The sequence below is a fragment of the Haliotis rufescens genome, unplaced genomic scaffold (assembly GCF_023055435.1).
Source record: "Haliotis rufescens isolate VD_foot unplaced genomic scaffold, xgHalRufe1.0.p SCAF_18, whole genome shotgun sequence".
Lineage (NCBI taxonomy): Eukaryota > Metazoa > Mollusca > Gastropoda > Lepetellida > Haliotidae > Haliotis > Haliotis rufescens.
Genome location: NW_025963868.1, coordinates 2,079,341 through 2,102,869, shown reverse-complemented (window position 1 = coordinate 2,102,869; position 23,529 = coordinate 2,079,341). Strand labels below are relative to the sequence as shown.

The following is a 23,529-nucleotide window of genomic DNA, read 5'->3' as shown; positions in this document are numbered from 1 at the left end:
TCAAAAATTGTCGCAAACATTGTGCCAGGTAGAAACATAAGTGAAAAGACCACTGACACCTTTGACGATCCGGGGTAGAATAGGTCTTCAACAACCCATTCTTGCCGTAAAAGGCGACTATGCTTTCCAAATTATACTTCCAAACGTACACGCTTTCAGATCAGCCCAACATATAAGACAAATCTTTGAAGTAAACGTCACAACTGAAATCCCATACTGGCAAACATTTACCCGAGGTGTCAGCACTAGAAACACGGATGAGGACCTCACACTATACACCTAAAAGGCTAACTCCAGTCACACACACAACCCAAAATTGTCAGTACCCGCAGAATATACACAACTAGGAATGGAAAATCTCACCCAAAACCAACCGTAATCATCAATTTCATAAAATCAGAAAAATTTCCAAAAGCTCCAGAAACTATTTCTTACGGCGCCCAATTTTTTTTAGAAGTTATACCTTATATTAAACCAGTCAATCAATGTACTAAATGCCTAAAGTATAACCACACAACCTCCCAATGTACGTCTAAAATAACAAAATGCAAACAATTGCGCCCAACAAAATTGTCCAGGATCATGCGCCTCGTGGTGCATACAGTGCAAAACTATAACTCACACCTCACTATCAAATCACTGCCCCCACAGATACACCCTCACACAACAGGCAAACAAACACATACACATCGACACAGCAAAACTACAAACAAGAAAACGTACGTCCAAACCTCTTCTCCCCACACCACAGACAAACATCATACCATTACCAAAACCAACACAAACAACACACACAGCATCTAGAAAACATAAAATCTGTTTGGGACACATCCACCGAATATACCTTCATTGCACCTAACCCACCAACAGAGTTCTCCAGACACAACAACGCCACAGCATCTACACCCGCAGGCAAAACAAGCCGCAGAGCAAGCAGCATACCAATACCGACCACCCAAAACACCACAGTCACTAGGGCAACAACTACCAGACACAAACAAGCACAACAACCAAACATTGCAGCCTCCAAATCCACCATCAGCAACAAACAAACACAACAGCGACCCACAACACGACAAATAAACACACAACAAACCAACATGGACACCTCAACCAAAACATTAGGCGAAGAAGACTCACTCCACACATCCAATGTCTTCCTCAAACCCCCCAAAAAAACATAACCATAAAACACAAAACCAGACAGGATTCAAAACGCTAAACAACCTTACACTGTTACTAGCATATATACTCAAACAAGGTATCGAGAGTAATATACGCCTGTTCGCAGACGATACATCTATATATGTCATCATTGATAATCAAATCTCTGCAGCAAATTGTATCAACAATGATTTGGCAAAAATCTCAAACTGGGCCCGAAAATGGCAAGTAAGTTTCAACCCTGAAAAGACCAAAACTATAACATTTTTTTTGTCAAAAGCAAAAGATTCGAGTAGCTTAATTTTATGCATGTAGTAATGGAAAACTGCTATATCTTATTTCACAGACACCACTTGTATTGGCTTCATATATTTCATTTGTGCATTTAGCATGTTTATGTTTAGCACTATTTTACATATAATCTGGTATATAACCAGCTGTTGTAAAGTTATTACCTGGAGAGGTATTTACATAAGCAAGTTTTGCTTGTTTACCGATCCAGATTTCTTTTGAAATAAAAATATGTTTAAACCAAAACTATAACATTCAGTCGCAAAGTCAATTCTGGTTTTAGACCAAATTTATACATGGAGAGTACTGTTATTGAAGATGTACAAAGTCACAAACATTTAGGAATTATACTTCAATCTGATTGTTCATGGAAAATACATATTAACGAAATTATTAGAAAAATCAGTCCAATGATCAACTGCCTAAGGAGCTTTAAATACAGATTAACAAGAAATACGCTTGAAACTATGTACACATCTTTTATCCTATCAAACTTCGACTACTGCTGGCATATTTGGGACAACTGTACAAACGAACATTTATTGTTACTCGAGAATTTTCATTTGGACTATTTGTGGGGCGGTTCGGTGTACCAGTCATGTTAAAATTTATAACGAAACAAACTTTCAGTCCTTAAAAGAACGACGACACCGCTTCAAATTGATTACATTTTACAAAATGAAAAACAGTATTTCACCTGTATATCTCAACGATCTCATTCCAAGTCCAGTCTCTGATAATAGCAATTATAACCTTAGAAATAGATCTAACATACAAACAATCAAATGTAGAACCCAGACCTATGCTCAATCATTTCTTCCAGATACGATTAACCTGTGGAACACTCTACCCAATGAAGTGACTAATTCTTGCTCATTAAAAGAATTCAAATCCTTAATTAATCGTTCTGATACAATTATTAATAATTTTGACTTAAAAAAAACCTTTAAAAACTGCTATATCTTATTTCACAGACACCACTTGTATTGGCTTCATATATTTCATTCGTGCATTTAGTATGTTTATGTTTAGCACTATCTTACATATAATATAATCTTATATATAACCAGCTGTTGTAAAGTTATTACCTGGCTAGGTATTTACATAAGCAAGTTTTGCTTGTTTACCGATCCAGATTTCTTTTGAAATAAAAATATGTTTAAACCATACTCAAACAAAACACCCCCAGCGCCAACATTAAATCCTTTCACACAGTGGCTTCCAAACTAAATCTTACTAGTCTCTCTTTTGAATACTTCAATAACATATTAAAAGAAAACTCAAAATAGAAACCACAACAACCTACACCTAAACAAAACGTAATCCCCAAACTCGAAGCTCTCTAAATAATGGAAGGACTACAAATATTACAGTGGAATGCCAATGGACTGGCCGCCCACGGCCACGAATTACAAATTATGTTTCGGAAAAACCTAGGTCCTCATATCATATGCGTTCAGGAAACCCACTTCTCCCCAAAATCTAAATTCACCCTACCTAATTATAACTCGGTAAGACTCGACAGAGTTAAATCTCGCCAAGGCAGAGCAGGCGGTGGCCTAATGCTATATATCAGTGAGGACATAAACCATAAAGAAATACCAATTAAAACCCCAAATCTTGAAGCTGATGGTATATAAATAACTCATCACAACCAAAAAATAAACATTGTAAACATATACAAATTGACAGTGAAACAAATTAATCCTGAAGACTTATAAACCCTTAATCAGCTAAGCCATAAATCCACCATCGTTTTAGGGGCCTTCAACGCCCACCACCCTTCCTGGGGTGTTAAAGATAAAACAGACCAAAACGGAAAACTCATAGCCGAATGGAAAGAACAAAAAAACCTAATGCTACTAAATAACAACCAATTGCAACCAACTAGATATGATAAAAATAATCAAAATATGTCAGCCATAGACCTAACAATCTGTACCCCTGATCTCGCCCAAAGCACTTTGTGGGAGGTGCATAAAGAGCCACTCGGCAGCGACCACTTTCCAATCCACATAACCACAGGAATAATAAATATCCAAACCCCAAATGAACCCCAAGAACCAAAATGCAATTAAAACAAGGCAGACTGGGACAAATTCAAAGCACTATGCAAATAGATCAACCAAGCGGATCTCGAAAATAAAGACCCCGAACAATACTGCCAAAACTTAACAGAATGCATAATCAACATAGCGAAAAATACTATCCCCTTCAAAACACCAATAATAGGCAAAACCACAGTACCCTGGTGGACCGAGGAAATTAAAAAAACTAGGAAAAAACGCAAAAGCGCATTTAATAAAGCAAAACGAGACTACACATATCTAAAGATAGCACATCATTAAACCATGAAGTACAAAGCTTAGTCAAAACGGCAAAAGCCAAAAACTTGAAAAAATTCTGCGAAGAAATAAACCATCACACAGACGCAAGAACAAAATGGCGCAAAATACACGCAATCCGAGGCATTAAACGAACCAAAAAAACACCAAACATAAATAACTCGACAAACCCTAGACAAAAAGTAAATAACCCCGCAGACCACTTCTCAGCCATTAGTAGTGATAGTAACTACACTGAGGAATTCCAAAAACAATTAAAAAATCAAAATAAATTCTTCAAATTACCCAAAGATGATAACCTAGAAATTAACCAACAATATACACTAGAGGAACTACTCCATGTACTAAATAATAGAAAAAAAGGAACAGCCCCAGGACCTGACCTTACCCCATACCAAATAATTAAACAGCTACCCCAAAATCTTCTTGAATCACTACTTAAACAATACAATCTCATCTACCAAAACGGTCAGGTTCCTACTTCATGGAAAGAGGCATTGGTCATCCCAATACCAAAGCCGAACAAACCAGCAAACGAACCAAACTCCTACAGACCAATCTCCCTAACCTCAAACTTATGTAAAATCATGGAGGCAATGGTCAAAAACAGACTCCAACACTATCTAGACCAAAACAATATAATAAACCAAGATCAAAGTGGATTCACCCCAGGCCGATCAACCTTAGACAACCTCGCCCGATTAGAACAAGACATCAAAACGGGCCAACTAAACCGACAATACACAATAGGCGTATGTCTAGACTTCTCTAAAGCTTTCAATATGGTATGGCATAACGGGCTAATACAAACACTAAAAAAGGCAGGACTTAAAGGCCAAATAATAAACTATATCCAAGACTTCCTAACTAATCGCAAAATAACCGTGGGTATCGACCAAACGCTATCGGACCAGTGTCCCTTAGAAAAAGGCACATCTTAAGGCAGCATTCTAAGCCCAAAACTTTTCAACATTATGATTAATGACCTATTCGAGGGAAAACCCAATAAAATTCAAACTTCCAAATACGCGGATGATGGAGCCCTCTGGGTCCGCACCAGAAGCATTAATATGGCTAAAAAATTACTGCAGAATGCATTAAATAAAATTCAAATATGGGCAAATAAATGGGGTTTCGCAATAAATGCCGAAAAACCACAGGGATAGTATTCAAACACAGAAATATGCGTGCAAACACCTCCAAAATACAACTAAACAAAAAAAACATACAATTCCAAAAAGAAACCAAATTCCTTGGACTAATCTTTGATAAACACCTCACTTTGGGTGCTCACATTAAAAACCTAACAAATAGATGCACTAAAGAACTAAACACACTACGCTGTCTGACAGGTTCCAACTGGGGGGCCTCCAAGGAGACACTACTATCACTTTACAAACCACTAATTAGATCAAAATTAGACTATGGATGCCAAATATACAACACCTTTAACTCCTCATTAAGCGATAAACTAAACTCAATTCAATATCAAGCACTTAAGATAATCACACGCACTCAGCATGGCACGCCGCACATATCGCTACAGGCACTAACAGGCGAAATACCCCTGGATCTACGCCGAGAACATCTAACAATAAATTACTGGGCCTCCATCCAACAAAACCAACAAATCCAACAGATCCTTAAACCTAACATAAGCCCCAGACTCCAAGCTCTAGCTCGCAAAAAACCTCAATTAACACCAATCTCTCAACGCATAATAAATTACCTAAATACACACAACCTAAATAATTTACAGTTAAACACAGTCCCAAATAATACCTTCACACCCAAACTTCAACCCCCCAAATTTGACATATCTCTCTCCACCAGATTAAATAAAGAAACTGATCCAAATTGGTGTCACATTTACACAGACGGGTCCTTTGACCCGGGCTCAAAACGCACACGAATCGGCATCCATATCAACAAACCCCCAAAAGAAACACAATCATATAGGCTCCCAAATAATCAATCAATTTCCACAGCCGAATTAATGGGGATAGGAACAGCCCTGCACAGCGATCAAATAAATAATCACCTAAAAACCCTAATCCTTTCAGACTCATTAAGTGGGCTGCAGGCCATATAAAACAAAAACACAAAAAAACGCCCAAAACTAATACAACACATAATTAAAAGCGCCAACAATCTACGTAAACTAGGTAAAGACATAGAAATGGTTTTGACCCCGCAACGTTGGAGTGTTTGGCAACGAACACGCAGACAAAGCAGCCAAATCAGCACTAAAATTAGAAGTAAGCATCAACCAACCAATATCCAAAAACGAAATTAAAAGTATGACAAAGGAAAAAATCGTCAAAAAGCGGCAAAATAACTATCAGAAATCTGATTGCAAACTACTACCCCCCCCCCCCCCCCGCACACACACACACACACACACCTACAATATAGCTTCCAATAATAAATGAATGAATTTGGTGAGAATTACTATTGTCTGAAATCCTAATGTATTTCTTTTGTATTTGGTGTGGTAAAGCGTTCTCTGAAACCCCGGGTTCGATTCACCACATGGGCACAATGTATGAAGCCCATAGCTGGAATATTGCTAACAAGCTGCATCAAACTATACCAACTCACTGGCTAATTATGTGGTATTTTGAGATCACTTACATGACCTGTGTGATTGAAAGATTTGATTATTATGAAGAGTTCTGTTTTATGTATAAGAACCTATGTTACTTAGTTTTGCATTGTCTTGTATACCCTTCCTTATATTTAATTTGATGTAATGCAATCATTTAAGCAAAATCCATGTGAGCCTTGTGGCTCTACAGGTATTGTTTTGGAAGACCGGATACATTTTCGTATCTTCTGTACACTTTTTCTGTTTGCAATGGCTTATTTACATGTTCAAAGATAGGTTGCAAGATAAATTGTCAATACCTTACTTTTCGATGAAACAACTTTTTACCCTTTGTAAATATGTGTGTGTTTCTTAATTTTTGACTAACACGTTTCTAAAGTTGTTATAAATTGTTTCAGGTACCTGGATTTCACAATCTGACACCAGCTACATTTAAGCAGATCCTGCTCAGACATGTCAGACAAGGGACTCACCGGATGATGAATAATCCTCCCCAGAACAACCAACAGATTCACCTCAGAAATTGATGATTCTGAATGAATAATGCCACATCAGTGTGACTGTGGGTGGTTTTATTACGACACTGTGTTTTCTAGGTTGACAATCGACTTTCCAGACTGAAGGATCAGCTATGCCAGGGTGTCAAGACACAACTCCAGTTCTTGGTTGCTGTTGGCAAACTTCTGAAGATGGATTAAGGTTGTGTCAGTGTGACAACCTCGATGTGAACTGTGATGTGAACTGTGATATTAACTTTAACTGAACTCTAAGTGGCGAATATGTTAAAACAATGGATTTAAGGGATGGATGAATTAAAATGTTGAATGAAATAAAGTAAAAGAGGGTATCAAGCATCTTGAGTCAATCTTTGTCTATAATAAACCAAGTCCATTTTCATGATACCTGATTACCTGATTAACATGTGCAACCAGGTATGACATTGTTGTTTTAAGGTGTCTCACAACTGGGCTGTCTTACTAATGGGAGGGGACCGTTTTCTACAGTGGGACTACATCACATTTCAAAACACAGTAGGTTTATCTCCTAAATGTTGAAAACAACAAAACATAAGCTACCAGGAATGGTTCAATGAGTTTCCCAGATATTGTCAAGCTGACGAGGAAGGAGATTTTGTAATACCGGGTATTACATATGCTACTTTTTCCTTTAAAACACGAGAAAAAGAATAGGGTGGAGGGTGATTCAAAGGGACACTGAAGAAATATTTTTTTCAAGACTTTCTAATCATTTCTACACGTAATTGTTTTCCTTTTAAAGTTAGCCTTCTGAGATGAGGCACAAACTCTCTCACATCTTTCATCTGTTATGCGTGGCATCTGTTACATCAACCTCAAAAATAAATAATTGTTTTTGCTTTTGTCATTATGAAAGATTTTATATAATTGTTACCACTAGAGTCTAACATGATAGTGATAGTAACATTAACAAAAATGACTGAGGGGCTTAATAATACAAACACACCAATTGCTATAGGGCTGTCAAGTTTTGGTGCTTAGACATGCCTTGAATAATACAAATTTATTGTACCACTTTTACTCTTTGTTTGATGTTTAATGACACACTCAGGAACATTCAAAATAGTTATTATAATTATATTACTGCATTTACCCTCCCACATATATATTTTGAACATCATTGCCTATTGTAAGATGTCATGAGTGTATACTCTTATATATATGTGTATCAGAAGACATTTGTCCTCTTATAACTCTCGAAAAATAGCATAATATATTGTTTTTCCATTTGGCTTTTGCTATTTTTATGAAAAATATTGTGTCCAGAAGTGACCAGGATAGCTATTTAAGAGGAACTTTCCTGTATAGTTAAATATGTCACCACCTCAAAAAGTAGATAGTCATATTTCAGGTTATAATATGATAGACAATCAAATAATACATTTGGGAGTGGTATCGTGCTTAGAAATTAAACATGGCAATGGGTAATAACTACAATAATAAGCAATATGACAATTTTTTATACGAATTTGCACTTACTCGTTTGCGATTTGAATAAAAACAGAAGAAATTGTATTCCGGTTTAGTTCCGCGTTCCCACTTTTATAAGCTGTTATATTTAGCTGCGATGGCGGACATCGAGTCAGTATCACTGCCTTTGACGCACTTTGCAAAACGTATTTAAAACATAAAACAACACACAAGAAAAGAAGGTGATTTTGTTCTTATAAATGTTTCCCCTTTAAATACATTAGTTTCATGCGACAGATATAATATAATAATTATCTTTGGTGTTATCCCAGTTCTGGTCGTTACTAACATGCCATTCTGAATTTAAAGACCAAACAAACATCATGTATTTAGGTCATTGTTACAAATATGGAGGTACAAGTTACAGGTGTTTAGGTCATAATGAGGTCATAGTTACTGTATTTAGTTCAGAGTTACATCATATAGGTAAGATTTACATATGTATATAGATAACAACAAGCATACATGGTGGAATGATAAACTCACAAGTATATGGGATCCTCCACAAAACTGTAATATTCTTTCCTCCATTGATGATGTGATCAGGTGCCTCACAGAAGAAATGACCTGTTGGTTAATGTGCGTGTGTCATTATTGATCATAATTTCACTCGCGTCTGCTGTTAATCGTTTGCTCATAGATCACCTTCGTATAAACAGAATATTAAAATAGTATCTTCATGGTGTCATTAAACATCGCTGTACATTCAGGGACAAGCGAACCAAGGCACGCTGTTGTTTATCTTCGATGACCCCCGACATCCAAATAGAGAGCAATTCATGAATGGAGCATTGCGATAACATGCACCTGTGTGACGCTGATGTCTCACCGGACATAATCAAACATCGACCTCTTTAATCAGTTCAGATGCAGTCTAGAGAAACAATATTCCTTTTCTTAGACAATAAACATGATATCGAACTACAATAGATGACGTCACTGAAGAATGACGTAATCAGGCAACGAATTACGTCATGGTTCGCAGTGATCCCGAAAGTGAATGTGTGATTGTTCAATCTAACGCAAACATTACAACTTAGTGAATAAGTAACCCGTTTAATAACAAAATACTTGCATTAGACAGTATATAATAGCATTACATTGTGAGAACTATTTTTGGTTATTCGAATCGAGTCGCTAAGTGGCTGAAATAATGCTGATGTGACGTTAAATTTTAACACTCGTTCGAATGGTAGCGTCGCGATAGCACTGGACAAATGCAAACAACAAAGTCTATTCTACTCCCAGAAGCATTTTTATCCACTCCCAATTGACCCGACCGCCTCCGTGGTCTTGTGGTAGAGCGTCCGCCCGGAAAGCGGAAGGTCCGGGGTTCGATCCACGGTCGCGTCATACCAAAAGACGTTAATAGATGGTACTTGTTCTTACCCTGTCTGGCGCTCGGCATCAAGAGGCTAAAACAAGGACTGGTCGGCTCGGAGTCAGTATACGAGTGCAAATTATTGTAAACTGAGATCACGGATATGTGTAAATCAATTTCTTTCATCTAAAATAAATTTGCAGAAAAAAATCTTCTACATTCGATTATTTGGAGGCAGTCCTGATATAAATGGGATTGTAACTAGTTCGGAAAACATGTTCTTTCACACTAGATGAAAGGACAGTTTGTAACGTTTTTACGCATGTCCCGGGACGTCACGCATTGCCGGGCTTATGAAACTTATCCATGCGCTGACAAAGTCCGGAGTTCGTCGCGTTCTATCAGAACAAAGATAACAGAGCTCTCTGTGTGTGGTTGTAGACCGGTACGAGCTGTCAGAACACAAGGTGACGGCGGTGTGACGATATGGTGGGGAGCCTGGGACGATAGCTGTCATGTCGTAGTTATGTGCTGCTCAGCGTTAACTATCCAACCTCTACTGGTCGCTACTATATCGCGAGTTTGAATTGGCCTCAGCCAAACAGCGCTTGTCGTCAGAGGCGGCGAGCTGACTTGGTTGATGCATGTCATCGTATCTCAACTGCTTAGGTAAATGCTAATGATATCAATCGTTGGATTGTCTGGTCCAGATCGAGTATTTACATACCGCCGTCACATATGGCTAGAATATTGCCACCGAGTGGGGCGTTAAACAACAAACAAGGCTAACTACTACATAGCACCCTTCGCAGTAAAGTTCTCTTATCATGGAGTTCAATGCTGATTTTACTCGAGCTTCAGTAGCCATGTCATACTGCACATTACAGAGATTCATGGACATGTTTATAGTAGTTCACCAACCATTTATCTTCAAGTACACCAAATATTTCGATTGAAAATGTATTTTCCAAGTTTTCCAAGATCGAGTTTAATATCTCAGCCGCTGTTTCTGTTTGTAGAACTCAGCAATTGTCCGACAAGTCGACAACCTTGACTAAATATAGTTTCAAATCAGTCATTAAGTTATACTACGTGACTTGTGAAGCGTTCGATGTGCAATCGCAATTGTCTTATCTTACACGTAAACTACATCCATGAAGATCCGGGTTAGGAAAAGCCTTCAGCAACCCATGTTGCGGTAAAAGACGACTATGCTTGTCGTAATAGGTGACTAACAGGATTGGGGGATCAGGCTCGGTGACTTTGGTCATAAACCACCCCTTGAATCATGAACCACCCCTTGAATCATTAAACAGCCCTTGCATTTAGCATTATTTAGTACATCATGAGTCAGCATGACAACAAGCAGCATGGCAGCATACCCACTATTGGTACTAATAATATAAAAAATATATATAGATAGCACAACAAATGCCATTCTTAAACATGTTTCGGCGGCAAATATCAATCTTTCTGGTCAGAATGTTGGCTGGGTTAAATAAAGCAAAACAAATTGAAAGAATGTAATGAATCCACTGGAAATAAACTTCAGTAGAAAAATTCACAATATGTTCAAGCATTCTCTAAAACACGTTACGTCTTAAAATTTTGTATAAAATACAACCAAGAAAGAGAATCGCAAATGATCCCCAATCATGAAAACGAATTTGGTACAATATGTTAAAGGAACAAGTCTTTGTACTTTTTAACAACAGTTATCCAGACTCAATTTCCAAGATTTGTTATCATATCTACAAATAAAAAAAAATTCCTTTTGTGCCTTACCATAGTTTTGCTCAATACTCATATTGTTTCCATATAACTATAATACACTTGTTTTAAAATAAAATTGTTATAAAATACCTCCTTTGTATGTTGAAAGTACCTGTGTGATTTTCAGTTATTGTGCATATATTTTGTAGTTTGTGATAGTGTAATACTGCCACTGTATGTTACGCAGTACATATCTCATCTAAAACATCTCTGTTGTATGATATTTAGTTACAGTTGTGTACGAATGCACGATTGGCCCAATCGACTAAGGCGCTGCAATTCGCTATGCAGAGTTGTGTCTCTTGGGCAGGCCAGAAACTTATGAAAGTGTGTTCGAATCCCGGTTCGCCCAGTTCGTGCTCGTGGGTTTCACCAAAGTGGTGAACGTCTAAGACCTGCATCACTTTAGGCTTTCCTCCAACATCAAGCTGACACGCCGTGATATACGTCGAATACTATTCAAAGCGGCGTTAAACCCAACTCACTCACTCACTCATTACTCTTGTGTGTGGTTCCGTTTGGTTAACTGGGTTTGTGTTGTAATTGCCTCGGGTTTAGATTTAAAGTATGTTTAGAAGAATGTTACAATATTCAACTAATTGCCGTGAATATATCATGCAACCGTATTATATTTTGGGAAAGTAATTGCAAATTACAGACCAAAATGTTGATTTCCTATGTATCCAGAAGCAAAGAACATATACGGGTGTACAATCCCTGCCGGAATTTAAAAAAACTGTCAAAACAAAAAAACATGCAGAACAGTAAACTGCCGCATGAAACGGTATGAATCAAACATTACATACAGTGAACTACTTCAATCTGTGCTAAACCATGCGACCCGTGAAGATTCCGGGGTAGAATAGGTCTTCAGCAACCCATGCTTGCCGTAAAAGGCGACTATGCTTGTCGTAAAAGGCGACTAACGGGATCGATGCTCATGATATTAATCACTGGATTGTCAGGTCCAGAATCGATTTTTTACAGACCGCCGTCATATTGCTGGAATATTGCTGAGTGCGGCGGTAAACAACAAACCAACCAACCAACCAAGCTTAACTATGCACAGCAAGCACCATACATGTGATTTTGAAGGTAACTGATTACAAATTTCTCATATCAAACCCGTTGTTTTACATGTGTTGTTCATTGAACAAAGTCATGCTTTATAGAAGCCTGGTATTTAATCGTGTTGATCAATAAGTTGCAATAGCAGTGTGAAGGGAGAAAGAATGAATGCGTTTACATGTTTGACCTGAATTCCTCCCGGGAACCTTTCTCGCTGGCTGCCTGAAGAACATACGATAGATTGCAAAGGTAGTGCGCAATAGCGCTATTCGGGTAAGGAAGATAATCACTCACTCTCAGTGATACAGCTTGAATAAGATACGATGTACAGCACGTGGTCACACGTGATAAAGCTCTTTACTACGCCTATTGCTAAAGGAGATCATTGCTCAATGCGCAATAGTTTATTCTTACAAAATATAGACCGCTTAACTTTAGCGAAAGGATATATTTCCCCTAAACATTTTCAGCTCTTTTAAAAACAAAATGAAAAAATTGCATTGATTATCTACATTACGAAACATGACTAAGTCACAGAATGTGACAGGCGATTGATTATAACATGTCCAGATTAAGTCACTCTCATTTTATTTTAAACACTCCAAAATGTTTAGAGAAACTAAAATGGCGCTCTCCAAACTAACCCTTATACGCCCCTGATGGGGACCCCAGAAAAAGAAACTATCTCAGGGAACGCTGATATTTACAAATATAAAGATAAAGCGGACATAAAATATATACTTGATTGTTGCATGTGGCGGAAATGTGATTGCATTGTATGGCTACGGTCAAGATAATTCCGTTACTTACATACGCTTACAATGTCCCAGTCCGTTACTTATATACGTTTACAATGTCTCAGTCCGTCACTTACATACGTTTACAATGTCTCAGACCATCACTTACATACGTTTACAATGTCCCAGTCCATCACTTACATACGTTTACAATGTCCCAGTCCATCACTTACATACGTTTACAATGTCTCAGTCAATCACTTACATACGTTTACAATGTCCCAGTCCGCACTTACATACGTTTACAATGTGCCATTCCATCACTTACATATGTTTACAATGTCCCAGTCAATCACTTACATACGTTTACAATGTCCCAGTCCATCACTTACATACGTTTACAATGTCTCAGTCCATCACTTACATACGTTTACAATGTCCCAGTCCATCACTTACATACGTTTACAATGTCCCAGTCCATCACTAACATACGTTTACAATGTCCCAGTCCATCATTTACATACGTTTACAATGTCCCAGTCCATCACTTTCATACGTTTACAATGTGCCAGTCCGTCACTAACATACGTTTACAATGTCCCAGTCCATCACTAACATACGTTTACAATGTCTCAGTCCATCATTTACATACGTTTACAATGTCCCAGTCCATCATTTACATACGTTTACAATGTCCCAGTCCATCAATTACATACGTTTACAATGTCCCAGTCCATCACTTACATACGTTTACAATGTCCCAGTCCATCACTTTCATACGTTTACAATGTGCCAGTCCGACACTTACATACGTTTACAATGTCCCAGTCCGTCACTTACATACGTTTACAATGTCTCAGTCCATCACTTACATACGTTTACAATGTCCAAGTCCGCACTTACATACGTTTACAATGTCTCAGTCCATCACTTACATACGTTTACAATGTCCCAGTCCATCACTTACATACGTTTACAATGTGCCAGTCCATCACTTACATACGTTTACAATGTCCCAGTCCATCACTTACATACGTTTACAATGTCCCAGTCCATCACTTTCATACGTTTACAATGTGCCAGTCCGACACTTACATACGTTTACAATGTCTCAGTCCGTCACTTACATACGTTTACAATGTCTCAGTCCATCACTTACATACGTTTACAATGTCTCAGTCCATCACTTACATACGTTTACAATGTCCAAGTCCGCACTTACATACGTTTACAATGTCTCAGTCCATCACTTACATACGTTTACAATGTCCCAGTCCATCACTTACATACGTTTACAATGTGCCAGTCCATCACTTACATACGTTTACAATGTCCCAGTCCATCACTTACATACGTTTACAATGTCCCAGTCCATCACTTTCATACGTTTACAATGTGCCAGTCCGACACTTACATACGTTTACAATGTCTCAGTCCGTCACTTACATACGTTTACAATGTCTCAGTCCATCACTTACATACGTTTACAATGTCCAAGTCCGCACTTACATACGTTTACAATGTCTCAGTCCATCACTTACATACGTTTACAATGTCCCAGTCCATCACTTACATACGTTTACAATGTGCCAGTCCATCACTTACATACGTTTACAATGTCCCAGTCCATCAATTACATACGTTTACAATGTCTCAGTCCATCAATTACATACGTTTACAATGTCTCAGTCCATCACTTACATACGTTTACAATGTCCCAGTCCATCAATTACATACGTTTACAATGTCTCAGTCCATCACTTACATACGTTTACAATGTGCCAGTCCATCACTTACATACGTTTACAATGTCTCAGTCCATCACTTACATACGTTTACAATGTCCCAGTCCATCACTTACATACGTTTACAATGTCCCAGTCCATCACTAACATACGTTTACAATGTCCCAGTCCATCATTTACATACGTTTACAATGTCCCAGTCCATCACTTTCATACGTTTACAATGTGCCAGTCCGTCACTAACATACGTTTACAATGTCCCAGTCCATCACTAACATACGTTTACAATGTCTCAGTCCATCATTTACATACGTTTACAATGTCCCAGTCCATCATTTACATACGTTTACAATGTCCCAGTCCATCAATTACATACGTTTACAATGTCCCAGTCCATCACTTACATACGTTTACAATGTCCCAGTCCATCACTTTCATACGTTTACAATGTGCCAGTCCGACACTTACATACGTTTACAATGTCCCAGTCCGTCACTTACATACGTTTACAATGTCTCAGTCCATCACTTACATACGTTTACAATGTCCAAGTCCGCACTTACATACGTTTACAATGTCTCAGTCCATCACTTACATACGTTTACAATGTCCCAGTCCATCACTTACATACGTTTACAATGTGCCAGTCCATCACTTACATACGTTTACAATGTCCCAGTCCATCACTTACATACGTTTACAATGTCCCAGTCCATCACTTTCATACGTTTACAATGTGCCAGTCCGACACTTACATACGTTTACAATGTCTCAGTCCGTCACTTACATACGTTTACAATGTCTCAGTCCATCACTTACATACGTTTACAATGTCCAAGTCCGCACTTACATACGTTTACAATGTCTCAGTCCATCACTTACATACGTTTACAATGTCCCAGTCCATCACTTACATACGTTTACAATGTGCCAGTCCATCACTTACATACGTTTACAATGTCCCAGTCCATCAATTACATACGTTTACAATGTCTCAGTCCATCAATTACATACGTTTACAATGTCTCAGTCCATCACTTACATACGTTTACAATGTCCCAGTCCATCAATTACATACGTTTACAATGTCTCAGTCCATCACTTACATACGTTTACAATGTGCCAGTCCATCACTTGCATACGTTTACAATGTCTCAGTCCATCACTTACATACGTTTACAATGTCCCAGTCCATCACTTACATACGTTTACAATGTCTCAGTCCATCACTTACATACGTTTACAATGTCCCAGTCCATCAATTACATACGTTTACAATGTCCCAGTCCATCACTTACATACGTTTACAATGTGCCAGTCCATCACTTACATACGTTTACAATGTCCCAGTCCATCAATTACATACGTTTACAATGTCTCAGTCCATCAATTACATACGTTTACAATGTCTCAGTCCATCACTTACATACGTTTACAATGTCCCAGTCCATCAATTACATACGTTTACAATGTCCCAGTCTGTCACTTACATACGTTTACAATGTGCCAGTCCGTCACTTACATACGTTTACAATGTCTCAGTCCATCACTTACATACGTTTACAATGTCCCAGTCCATCACTTACATACGTTTACAATGTCCCAGTCTGTCACTTACATACGTTTACAGTGTCCCAGTCTGTCACTTACATACGTTTACAATGTCCCAGTCTGTGGATGAACTTTGTTGCTATTGTGTTGAGCGTTGAGCTGCTTGGTGATCTAAGGCACATGATGGTAGATGGTACATGTCATTGTACCAAACTGGACAGGTAGGATGGATCTGAACCTTTAACGCTTCGGTAGGTAATACTCAGGATCTTGTATTCCATCTTTGCTAAGACCGGCATACAGTGGAGGCAAATCCAGCCTGGTGAGATGTAGGAGTATGTGTTGCTTCTGTTGCTTGTTTGGGCTGCTGCATTCTGAATTGACTGTAGTTCAGTTAGTACGTCTTGTCGCATATTGCCAAGAAGAGTATTACATCAGTCGGAACAGCACCATGCATTGATCTGTCTATGTAATGTGTTGCAGCAGAGGTCAGGAGATGGCGCCCCTCGCCGATGTTCCTCCCACGGTAGTAGTTATTTACACGGGCTTCCATTGAAAGGCTTCAATACATGTACAGTCCCGTTCGTCTTCCCGAGGCAAGGAGTTATATGACTATAAAAGTCATATAACTTGGCTGGAGTTATGGAGTTAAGTTTTGGCTAGACTAACGAGTTTATGCATAGTCCAATCAAAATCGCGTAACGAAATCGACATCCGGTTTGTAAACAACGTGGAATTCAACGTGCAGATTTCGCTCCATTGCAGGATTTGCAGAGCATTTGCAGAGCATTGGCAGGTGAGCTCCCGATTGAAATGTTTCTGTGTTTAGAACTGTGCATCACGTACACTCAAAGGCAATGTTAATATACATTAGGCGAGTCCGTTTGCTTTAAGGAGTTTGTCTGTTGCCATGAAAACGGGGTATATGTTGTCCAGTTGAAAACCGCTGCAGCGGGAACATTTATCAAACCTTCAACGATCAATAAAATTCAAGTTTGTGTTTTGTTTGTTTGCTGTTTAACGCCGCACTTAGCATTATCCCAGCTACATGACGACGGACTGTAAATAATCGAGTCTGGACCATACAATCCAGTGACTGACATTATTATCATCCATCTACGCAATTCATCCAAGTCACCGAGCCTGATCACCCGATCCCGTTAGTCGCCTTTTACGACAAGCATTCCCGCCATTTACGGCAAGCATGGGTTGTTGAAGATCTATTCTACCCCGGATCTTCACCTGTACGTTACGATAATTGCGATTACACATCGAACGCTTCACAAGTCACGAAGTATAACTTAATGACTGATTTGAAACTGTATTTCGTCAAGGTTGTCGACTTGTCGGACAACTGCTGGGTTCTACAAACACAAACAACGGCCGAGCTATTAAACTTGATTGACCCGCTGGGGAAAATACATTTTGAACCGAAATATTTGGTGTACTTAAAGACGAATGGTTGGTGAACTACGTATAAACATGTCCACGGAATTCTGTAATGTGCAGTATGACATGGCTACTGAAGCTCGAATCAAGTCAGCATTGGACTCTATGACAAGAGAACTTTACTGCGAAGGGTGCTATATATGGAGTGCTTAGCTTTGGTTGATGTTTAACGCCGCACTCGGTGGCAATATTCCATCTATTTGTGACGGCGGTCTGTAATTAATCGATCTTGACCAGACAGTCCAGCGATTGATATCATGAGCATTTACCTAAGCAGTTGAGATACGATGACATGCATCAACCAAGTCAGCTAGCCGCCTCTGACGCCAACGCTGTTTGCCTGAGGCCTATTCAAACTCGCGATATAGTAGCGACCAGTAGAGGTTGGATAGTTAACACTGAGCTGCACATAACTACGACATGACAGCTATCGTCCCAGGCTCCCCGCCATATCGTCACAACGCCGTCACCTTGTGTTCTGGCAGCTCGCAACCCCCCACAATAACACAGAGAGAGATATATTAGTTCTGATAGAACGTGACGAACTCCGGGCTTTGTCAGCGCATGGATACGTTTCATAAGCCCGGCAATGCGTGACGTCCCGGGACATGCGTAAAAACATTACAAACTGTCCTCTCATCTAGTGTGAAAGAACATGCTTTTTACGAACTCGTTAATATCCCATCTATACCAGGACGGCTTGCAAATAATCGAATCTAGAACATTTTTTTCTGCAAATTTATTTTAGATGAAAGAAATTGATTTACGTCTCAAATATCCATGATCACTGTAAACAATAATATGCACTCTTAGTTAAAAATATAAATGCTATCCTTTGTTTATAAAACGTTCGAAGAAGATAAATTCTCCCAAATAGCATGCAGTATTCTATGTACGGATTTCGTCAGTGTAAACGGTGGATATAGTTGTTATTAGTGTACTATTTTAATTGTTCAGGGCCTATTGGTCTAAGGCGTCTATGTGCTGCCTGTGATCGTGGGTTCGAATCCCAGACTCGCCTTTATTATCTGCTCTTGGGTTTCACCAAAAGTGATAAACCTGATATCCAGATTTTAATAAAAACGGAACATGACGGGGAGCGTGTAGTTATATATATGTGTTACTCAATTACATGTTGTACATTGTCTAAATTCAACGTTACTTTTTACTTAGGCTCATTTAGGAGTAGGTAAAAATCTTTCGAGGGGTAGAGTAGACTTTGTGTGGCATTTGTCCAGTGCTACCGCGATGCTACCTTTCGAACGAGTGAGTGATTTAAATTTTTACGTCGCAACGGCATTATTTCAGCCATATAGCGCCTCCATTCGAATGACCCAAAATATGTTCTTGGGTTTGAACACACCCAAATACTATTAAACAAACTGCCGATAAAAAATTTTTTGCAAGTAAGACAATTAATTGATGAATAATACATGAGTAGGAGAGACAATATTACACCGTTTTACCAATCTGTTTGAGTATGTAATATCACAGTGTTTGCTCAAATGTTTATAATGCCACTAGAAGAGCCTCTGACAGCTGATCTTCCTATTCAGTGAAAACAGCATCAGGAGAGACGCCCTCCCTCCTCTTCAGCTGCTCACGTCGTGAAGAAACATCGCTGCCAAACTTCTTCATGGTGCTCACTGCGTCAGTGGGGTTTATGAGACAATATTTGCATCCTTGGCGAGTGAGTAGAACATGGAATTTGTGTCTTCCAGCAGTGACTTGGGACTTGCGAACTCCTCGATCTCACCCGCTGACAGCACCATGATCCTGGTGGGAGACAACGTGTTGACGTGTGAATATGAACGTTTAACGTTGAAGCAAGACAGAAGGTGGCTAGGTGCCATTTACAATCAGAATACTCTGTGCAAGTCGAGCTACAGTGATGACACACTGACTTGTCATACTCTAGGAAAGTGTTCAGCTTGTGAGCTACAGTGATGACACACTAACCTGTTAAGTCTAAGATAGTGTTCAGCCTGTGAGCTACAGTGATGACACACTGACCTGTTATAGTCTAGGATAGTGTTCAGCCTGTGTTCTATAGTGATGACACACTGACCTGTCATAGTCTAGGATAGTGTTCAGCCTGTGTACTATAGTGATGACACACTGACCTGTCATAGTCTAGGATAGTGTTCAGCCTGTGTTCTATAGTGATGACACACTGACCTGTCATAGTCTGGGATAGTGTTCAGCCTGTGAGCTACAGTGATGACACACTGACCTGTCATAGCCTAGGATAGTGTTCATCCTGTGAGCTACATTGATGACACACTGACCTGTCATAGTCTAAGATAGTGTTCAGCCTGTGAACTACAGTGATGACATACTGACCTATTATAGTCTAAGATAGTGTTCAGCCTGTGAGCTATAGTGACGACACACTGACCTGTCATAGTCTAAGATAGTGTTCAGGCTACGAACTACAGTGATGACATACTGACCTGTTATAGTCTAGGATAGTGTTCAGCCTGTGAGCTACAGTGATGACACACTGACCTGTCATAGTCTAAGATAGTGTTCAGCCTGTGAGCTATAGTGACGACACACTGACCTGTTATAGTCTAGGATAGTGTTCAGCCTGTGAACTACAGTGATGACACACTGACCTGTTATAGTGAAGGATAGTGTTCAGCCTGTGAGCTATAGTGACGACACACTGACCTGTCATAGTGAAGGATATTGTTCAGCCTGTGAGCTATAGTGACGACACACTGACCTGTCATAGTCTAGGATAGTGTTCAGCCTGTGAGCTACAGCGACAACACACAGACCTGTTATAGTCTAGGATAGTGTTCAGCCTTTGACCTACAGTGACAACACACTCACCTGTCATAGTCTAGGATAGTGTTCAGCCTGTGAGCTACAGTGACAGCACACTCACATGTGTCATAGTCTAGGATAGTGTTCAGCCTGTGAACGTTTAACGTTGAAGCAAGAGAGAAGGTGGTTAGCTGCCATTTACAATCAGAATACTCCGTGCAAGTCGTAATGGCCAACTTTACGTCATCTTGCCTTTAAACACTGACCTGTTCAAGTGATGGATAGTCTTCAGCCTGTGAGCTATAGTAATGACACATTGACCTGTCATAGTCTGGGATAGTGTTCAGCCTGTGAGCTATAGCAATCACACATTGACCTGTCATAGTCTGGGATACAGTTCAGCCTGTGAACTATAGTGATGACACACTGATCTGTCATAGTCTGGGATAGTGTTCAGCCTGTGAGCTATAGTAATGACCCATTGACCTGTCATAGTCTGGGATAGTGTTCAGCCTGTGAACCATAGTGATAACACATTGACCTGTCATAGTCTGGGATAGTGTTCAGCCTGTGAGCTATAGTAATGGCACATTGACCTGTCATAGTCTGGGATACAGTTCAGCTTGTGAACTATAGTGATGACACACTGATCTGTCATCTATAGTCTGGGATAGTGTTCAGCCTGTGAGCTATAGTAATGACATATTGACCTGTCATAGTCTGGGATACAGTTCAGCCTGTGAACTATAGTGATGACACACTGACCTGTCATAGTCTGGGATAGTGTTCAGCCTGTGTGCTATAGTGATGACACACTGACCTGTCATAGTCTAGGATAGTGTTCAGCCTGTGTACTATAGTGATGACACACTGACCTGTCATAGTCTAGGATAGTGTTCAGCCTGTGTGCTATAGTGATGACACACTGACCTGTCATAGTCTAGGATAGTGTTCAGCCAGTGAGCTATAGTGATGACGCACTGACCTGTCATAGTCTAGGATAGTGTTCAGCCTGTGAGCTATAGTGATGACTGTAAAGTCACTGAAGGCGGTCCTGATGGTGTTCTGGATGAGTTCATCCGTCTCCATGTCTACAGCTGCTGTGGCTTCGTCCAGGATCAACACTTTAGTCCTCCTCAGCAGACTCCGAGCTAGACAGACCAACTGTCGCTGTCCTACACTGGAATACAACACACTAGATTGATCTACTGTCAGACACTACGGGCGAGACAGAGACAGACCAACTGCCACACTAAAGTGATTCTTCTGTCAGACAGTACGAGCTAGACAGACCAACTGTCATTGTCCTACACTGGAATACAACACACTAAAGCGGTTCTTCTGTCAGACACTACGGGCGAGACAGAGACAGACCAACTGCCACACTAAAGTGATTCTTCTGTCAGACAGTACGAGGTAGACAGACCAACTGTCGCTGTCCTACACTGGAATACAACACACTAAAGTGATTCTTCTGTCAGACAGTACCGGCTAGACAGACTAACTGTCACTGTCCTACACTGGAATACAACACACTAGATTGATCTTCTGTCAGACACTACGGGCGAGACAGAGACAGACCAACTGCCACACTAAAGTGATTCTTCTGTCAGACAGTACGAGCTGGACAGACCAACTGTCACTGTCCTACACTGGAATACAACACACTAGATTGTTCTTCTGTCAGACACTACGGGCGAGACAGAGACAAACCAACTGTCACTGTCCTACACTGGAATACAACACACTAAAGTGGTTCTTCTGTCAGACAGTACAGGCGAGACAGAGACAGACCAACTGCCACACTAAAGTGATTCTTCTGTCAGACAGTACGAGCTAGACAGACCAACTGTCATTGTCCTACACTGGAATACAACACTCTAGATTGATCTTCTGTCAGACACTAATTGGCGAGACAGAGACAGACCAACTGCCACACTAAAGTGATTCTTCTGTCAGACAGTACGAGCTAGACAGACCAACTGTCATTGTCCTACACTGGAATACAACACACTGGATGTTCTTCTGTCAGACACTACGGGCGAGACAGAGACAGACCAACTGCCACACTAAAGTGATTCTTTTGTCAGACAGTACGGGCTAGACAGAGCAACTGTCGCTGTCCTACACTGGAATACAACACACTAGATTGATCTTCTGTCAGTCAGTACGGGCTAGACAGACCAACTGTCGCTGTCCTACACTGGAATACAACACACTATATTGATCTACTGTCAGACACTACGAAACCGCCTCCGTGGTCTAGTGGTAGAGCGTCCGCCCGGAGAGCGGAAGGTCCGGAGTTCGATCCCCGGCCGCGTCATACCAAAAGACGTTTAAAGATGGTACTTGTTGTTACCCTGTCTGGCGCTCGTTATTAAGAGGCTAAAACAAGGACTGGTCGGCTCGGAGTCAGTATACTGTGTCTGAGTGGGGTATTCATGTTAAACTGCGGCATGGTATCTCAGTGAGCTAGCACTATCAATCAGTCCGGACTAGTACAAGCAGCCACACAAACACACACACGTACATGCACGTCGCTATATATGTGCAATAATCTCGGACGCGACGTTAAACCCCATTTCACCTCACCTCACCTCACCTCAGACACTACGGGCTAGATATACCAACTGTCGCTGTCCTTCACTGGAATACAACATACTAAAGTGATTATTCTGTCAGACACGCCAAACTAGTCT

General features: G+C 39.9%; 2 protein-coding genes across 3 annotated transcripts in view; both read right to left on the bottom strand.

The window, feature by feature from the left end:
* LOC124120153 (multidrug resistance-associated protein 1-like) overlaps nt 1-9,175 on the bottom strand; it is a 64,505-nt gene extending 55,330 nt beyond the window's left edge. Inside the window, exon 1 of the mRNA XM_048398633.1 lies at nt 8,901-9,175. Coding sequence (XP_048254590.1) covers nt 8,901-8,945 — 45 coding nt within the window. The 5' untranslated portion in view covers nt 8,946-9,175. The remainder of the gene's footprint in view (nt 1-8,900) is intronic.
* Nucleotides 9,176-18,782: 9,607 nt separating this feature from the next.
* Nucleotides 18,783-23,529, bottom strand: part of LOC124120157 (multidrug resistance-associated protein 1-like) — a 42,616-nt gene continuing 37,869 nt past the window's right edge. Inside the window, exons 29-30 of one of the 2 annotated variants that reach the window (XM_048398117.1) lie at nt 21,816-22,010; nt 18,783-19,834 (exon numbers count right to left, since the gene is read on the bottom strand). In XM_048398117.1, coding sequence (XP_048254074.1) covers nt 19,720-19,834; nt 21,816-22,010 — 310 coding nt within the window. In that variant the 3' untranslated portion in view covers nt 18,783-19,719. Of the gene's footprint in view, nt 19,835-21,815; nt 22,011-22,975; nt 23,034-23,529 lie in introns of those variants that run through there. The other variant, XM_048398118.1, reaches the window with a different exon arrangement.